This window comes from Cyprinodon tularosa, unplaced genomic scaffold, assembly GCF_016077235.1.
Source record: "Cyprinodon tularosa strain WSP-4 unplaced genomic scaffold, ASM1607723v1 ctg958, whole genome shotgun sequence".
Classification (NCBI taxonomy): domain Eukaryota; kingdom Metazoa; phylum Chordata; class Actinopteri; order Cyprinodontiformes; family Cyprinodontidae; genus Cyprinodon; species Cyprinodon tularosa.
Genome location: NW_024039738.1, coordinates 35053 through 40882, shown reverse-complemented (window position 1 = coordinate 40882; position 5830 = coordinate 35053). Strand labels below are relative to the sequence as shown.

General features: G+C 53.3%; 1 protein-coding gene across 1 annotated transcript; it reads right to left on the bottom strand.

Annotated features, from left to right (window-relative positions):
* Nucleotides 1-563: 563 nt before the first annotated feature.
* Nucleotides 564-4795, bottom strand: bfsp2 (beaded filament structural protein 2, phakinin). The gene is made up of 7 exons (XM_038275434.1): nt 4257-4795; nt 3596-3678; nt 3270-3426; nt 3023-3184; nt 2825-2953; nt 1476-1720; nt 564-956 (listed from the first exon to the last, which is right to left on the bottom strand). Exons 1-7 carry the CDS (start codon nt 4698-4700, stop codon nt 872-874), a joined length of 1305 nt encoding a protein of 434 aa, XP_038131362.1. The 5' UTR covers nt 4701-4795; the 3' UTR covers nt 564-871.
* Between the last annotated feature and the right edge of the window lie 1035 nt (nt 4796-5830).

The following is a 5830-nucleotide window of genomic DNA, read 5'->3' as shown; positions in this document are numbered from 1 at the left end:
CCTGGATGGACCTCAATCAGGGACGGTTCTGTTACCCAGACCTGGATGGACCTCAATCAGGGACGGTTCTGTTACCCAGAACTGGATGGACCTCAATCTGGGACGGTTCTGTTACCCAGACCTGGATGAACCTCAATCTAGGACGGTTCTGTTACCCAGACCTGGATGGACCTCAATCAGGGACGGTTCTGTTACCCAGAACTGGATGGACCTCAATCTGGGACGGTTCTGTTACCCAGACCTGGATGGACCTCAATCAGGGACGGTTCTGTTACCCAGACCTGGATGGACCTCAATCTGGGACGGTTCTGTTACCCAGACCTGGATGGACCTCAATCAGGGACGGTTCTGTTACCCAGAACTGGATGGACCTCAATCTGGGACGGTTCTGTTACCCAGACCTGGATGGACCTCAATCTGGGACGGTTCTGTTACCCAGACCTGGATGGACCTCAATCAGGGACGGTTCTGTTACCCAGACCTGGATGGACCTCAATCAGGGACGGGTTCTGGTCCAGGAACAACTAATGATTCGTTTTCAGAAACTCCACAAATGCATCTTATTCAATTTCCTTCCCTTTTATTTTGAAAGAAACAAAGCAGGAAATGTCATGATCACTGTACACACAGTATTATTCTGTCTCTGGACTGGAAGCAGAACCCTTCCTGGTCCCTATGAGCCCATGTCTCACATGTTTGAGATGCGTCCTTGGTTCAGTATGATGGTTCCGATGGTCGGATCAGCGGGTTCTTTTCAAGTTCTGCTCATGACCCTGTTCATCTGACCCTGATATAATGAACATGACAACATCTGAAACATGAGGGACCGAAGAAAACCACGGTTCTGAAGGAGTCTCATTCTGAGCGGGGACTACTGGGGCCGTGGTCCTGCTGGTCCAGAAGGTCCTGGAGCTGAGGGAGCATCAGTCCTAGATTCAGCAGGAGCTCTTCCACACCTGCACAGGTAGATTAAAAGGTTATCTCCTTAACTGAGTCCATGATGCCAGCTCTTTAGGACTAAATGATAACTACTCCCATGATCTAAGTCACTTAATCCAACTGATCTGAATGTCTGATTTAAGGTGAATTAGTTTCTGCACTGCAGATCTCAAAGCGTTGGTAGTATTGAATGTCAGACTGAGCTGAACCGCCGCCTGTGTGGTTGATGTTTCAGCAGAATGGTGGTGTTGGTGGTCAGTTACAGGTGGCGTGTACTGGTATATTGCGTTAAATGTCCAACACTCCAAAGAGCTTCAATCTACATAAAGCCATCCACCCACTGATGGTGGTGAGCTACACTGAAGGCACAGCTAACCATCAGGGCTGACATACATGGGCTCCTCTAGGCCCTCTCAGCAGGGGCCCCAGAGGGCCCCAGAAAAAAAACCCTACTGCCGACCCTGTTTCAGGATGAGTGTTGGAGCAGGTGTTGCTGGTTCTTCAGGTGTGTTCCCCTTCTTCTTCCCAGTACTCACTGTGCAGTGTCGGTGGGCAGGTAGCGGCTCTCCTCCCCATCCAGGATGCCATGGTACAGGCCAATCTCCTGCTCCAGACGCTGCCTGTTCATAAGCAACACATCGTAGTCCCTGCGCTGTTGTTCAATCTCCCCTCGTACATCGTTAAACTCCGCCTCCAGCTTGGCCACTACAGAGCCAAGGTTCTGCAGCTCCACGTCATGCCAGTGGCGAGCATCCGCCAGGGAGTTCTCCAAGCCTCGTTTCTGCAACACCATGTTACTGATATCGTCAGGTCATTGATGACGTCATCAGACCATTGATGATGATGTCATCAGATCATCGACCCTGATTTCATACGTTCAGTAATTATGATTTCATCAGGTCAATGATGATGTCATCAGGTCAGTGAATATGATATCATCAGGTCAGTTAATATTATGTCATCAGGTCAGTGAATGTGATGTCATCAGGTCAGTTAATATTGTGTCATCAGGTCAGTGAATGTGACGTCATCAGGTCAGTTAATATTATGTCATCAGGTCAGTGAATGTGATGTCATCAGGTCAGTTAATATTATGTCATCAAGTCAGTGAATGTGACATCATCAGGTCAGTTAATATTGTGTCATCAGGTCAGTGAATGTGATGTCATCAGGTCAGTTAATATTGTGTCATCAGGTCAGTGAATGTGATGTCATCAGGTTAGTTAATATTATGTCATCAGGTCAGTGAATGTGATGTCATCAGGTCAGTTAATATTGTGTCATCAGGTCAGTGAATGTGATGTCATCAGGTCAGTTAATATTATGTCATCAGGTCAGTGAATGTGATGTCATCAGGTCAGTTAATATTATGTCATCAAGTCAGTGAATGTGACATCATCAGGTCAGTTAATATTATGTCATAAGGTCAGTCAGTAATGTGATGTCATAAGATTAGTGATTATGATTTAATCAGGTCAGGATTTTTTGAGTCCACCAGGTCACTGCTAATGATGTCATCAGGTCAGGGATTATGATGTAATCGGGTCATTGATTATGATGTCATCAGGTCAGTGATCCTGTTGTCATTAGGTCAGTGATAATGATGTCATCAGGTCAGTAATCCTGTTGTCATCAAGTCACTGATAATGATGTCATCAGGTCAATGAATATGATGTCATCAGGCCAGTAATCCTGTTGTCATCAAGTCACTGATAATGATGTCATCAGGTCAATGAATATGATGTCATCAGGCCAGTAATCCTGTTGTCATCAAGTCACTGATAATAATGCCATCAGGTCAGTGATTATGAGGTCATTGGGTCATTGATTATGATGTCATCAGATTGTTGATAATAATGTCATCAGGTCAGGGATGATGCCTCACCAATGCTCTGATGGACTCGGTCTCGGCCTGCAGACTCTGGATCTTGCACCCCACCTCACTGCATTCAGTCTTCAGTGCCTCCACCTGCTCCTCCTCTGGACTTAGCCGGCTCCCCACACTCTGCGCTTCCTGCATCAAACCGGGGTCAGACACACCTGAGGGGAAACTTGCTGAGCTTGCCAGCTGATTGGTCCTCACCTTGCACTCCAGGCAGCCATCGGTCTCTGCTCTGTTTTTCTCCATCATCCTCTCCCAGTGACTCCTAATGTGGGCCAGAATCTGGTCCAGACTGGTCTCGATGGGAGCATCGGGTTCATCCACCTCCCGTCCAGCCATCTGATTGTAGAGTCCCCGCACATCCTGGAGGGACAGAAGGGCAGGTGTTCACCTTCATCAGAGCTCTTTGATCGGAGCCAAGACGTGGATTTCCAGGGTGTGGTGGAACCTGCTCATAGTTGTCCTCCAGACTGCGCAGCTCAGCCCTCATGTTCTCCATTTGCTCCTCCAGGTCCACCTTGGTCATGGTGGCCTCCTCGATCACTCTGTGCAGGGAGCTGATCTCGTCCTCCACCGCCCTCCTGAAGGGTTGTTCATTCTCATACCTGCAGACGGACATCACCAAGGCAAAGGAAGTTCATTTAAAGTTAAACAGGAGGGACCCCAGAATGAAGCCTTGAGGAACCCCACATGTGATTGTTCTGCTCTCTGATTTAATGTCCCCACCACCTCTCTCTACCTCCCCCCCATCAGACCATCTGAGGAGGTTCTGACCTTTCTTTGAAGTCCTCAGCATTGGCTTGGATGTTCTCTGTCTGCAGCATTAGGCGAGCGTTGTCCAGGATGGCTTCACTGACCTGCAGGAAGTAGGAAATCAGACCTTCAGTCCCCCTAACCTCCAAACCAAGGAGCCATGTCCTCCCTCTGTCCTCCCTCCCTCTGTCCTCCCTCCGCCCTCCCCCCGTCCTCCCTCCGTCCTTCCTCCGTCCTCCCTCCCTCCGTCCTCCCTCCGTCCTCCCTCCATCCTCCCTCCGTCCTCCCTCTGTCCTGTCTCCATCCTCCCTCCGTCCTCCCTCCGTCCTCTCTCCATCCTCCCTCCGTCTTCCCTCTGTTCTCCCTCTGTCCTCCCTCTGTCCTCCCTCTGTCCTCCTTCCATCCTCCCTCTGTCCTCCCTCCTTCCTCTCTCCATCTTCCCTCTGTTCTCCCTCTGTCCTCCCTCCGTCCTCCCTCCATCCTCCCTCTGTCCTCCCTCCTTCCTTCCTCCGTCCTCCCTCTGTCCTCCCTCCATCCTCCCTCTGTTCTCCCTCCTTCCGTCCTCCATCCTCCCTCTGTCCTCCTTCCATCCTCCCTCTGTCCTCCCTCTGTCCTCCTTCCATCTTCCCTCTGTCTTTCCTCCTTCCTTCCCCCGTCCTTCCTGAGTCCACCCCATCCTTACCTGTCTGTAAATGTCTTCCCAGTCCCTCCTCAGAGGCCCCCAGGCCCCGGCACTGGCAGCCTTGCGGTCCAGACACAGTCGGATCTGTTCCTCCAGCTGTTGGTTCAGTTGTTCCAGCGCTCTCACTTTGTCCCGGTACTCCATCAAGCAGCTGTTCAGGCCCATCGCCATAGATCCCGTTCCTGCACCCCTCTCCCCAGCCCGGGGCAGAACCGGCATGGCGGTGCTCCTCATCCCCTGCATGAACACACTGCTGATTCCCAGAGCCCTGCGGGACACACGCGTCCCTAGCCCTGATGCTGGACACAGCGTTGGAGCGGACCCCACAAAGACACCCCGGGGGGCAGTGGTCCCCGCTGCAGCCATCCTCCCACAAGAGGTGGAGGCCGGGCGCTCTGATGATGACTGTCCCAGAAAGGATGAGTGGCGTCGGGGCAGAGGCATGACGCTCAGCAGGTCCCAGTGTCAAACCCCCCACAGCTGCTCGCCTGCAGGATTTATGGGAGGACGGTGTTCTGGAAACACGGCCCGCTTTGTTCACAGGCTGTTTGTGCTCTGAGCACCGAGGGCTTTTGTCCCCTTAAACCTGGGGTCACATTCCTGCTGCATCAGCAGGTGGGGTTGGGTTCAGGAAGAGACGTGAAACAGGTTGCCTGACCGGCACACTAGCTCAGCAGCCTCTGAGCCCTGAGGAGAACGTCCAGGAACAGGTTCTGGACGTTCCTCGCTCAGCAGCCTCTGAGCCCTGAGGAGAACGTCCAGGAACAGGTTCTGGACTTTTCACGCCCGGCAGCCTCTGAGCCCCAGAGGAGAACGTCCAGGAACAGGTTCTGGACGGTCCTCGCTCAGGAGCCTCTGACCCCCCGAGGAGAACGTCCAGGAACAGGTTCTGGACGTTCCACGCCCGGCAGCCTCTGGCCCCCGAGGTGAACGTCCAGGAAAAGGTTCTGGACGTTCCACGCCTGGCAGCCTCTGGCCCCCGAGGTGAACGTCCAGGAAAAGGTTCTGGACGTTCCACGCCCGGCAGCCTCTGGCCCCCGAGGTGAACGTCCAGGAAAAGGTTCTGGACGTTCCACGCCCCGCAGCCTCTGACCCCCCGAGGAGAACATCCAGGAACAGGTTCTGGACGTTCCACGCCCGGCAGCCTCTGGCCCCCGAGGTGAACGTCCAGGAAAAGGTTCTGGACGTTCCACGCCCGGCAGCCTCTGGCCCCCGAGGAGAACGTCCAGGAACAGGTTCTGGACGTTCCACGCTCAGCAGCCTCTGACCCCCTGAGGAGAACGTCCAAGAACAGGTTCTGGACTTTTCACGCCCGGCAGCCTCTGGCCCCCGAGGTGAACGTCCAGGAAAAGGTTCTGGACGTTCCACGCCCGGCAGCCTCTGGCTCCCGAGGTGAACGTCCAGGAAAAGGTTCTGGACGTTCCACACCCGGCAGCCTCTGGCCCCCGAGGTGAACGTCCAGGAACAGGTTCTGGACGTTCCGCGCTCGGCAGCCTCTGAGCCCCCAAAGAGAACGTCCAGGAACAGGTTCTGGACGTTCCACGCTCAGCAGCCTCTGACCCCCTGAGGAGAAC

Excerpts from the sequence above, each read along its gene's own strand:
- bfsp2 (XM_038275434.1), bottom strand. The coding sequence starts at position 4,700 with ATGCCTCTGCCCCGACGCCACTCATCCTTTCTGGGACAGTCATCATCA. Across the intron at positions 3,427-3,595 it reads GCTGAGGACTTCAAAGAAAG|GTATGAGAATGAACAACCCT; the intron begins GTCAGAACCTCC and ends GTCCGTCTGCAG. Across the intron at positions 2,954-3,022 it reads ATGGCTGCCTGGAGTGCAAG|GAAGCGCAGAGTGTGGGGAG; the intron begins GTGAGGACCAAT and ends GGTTTGATGCAG.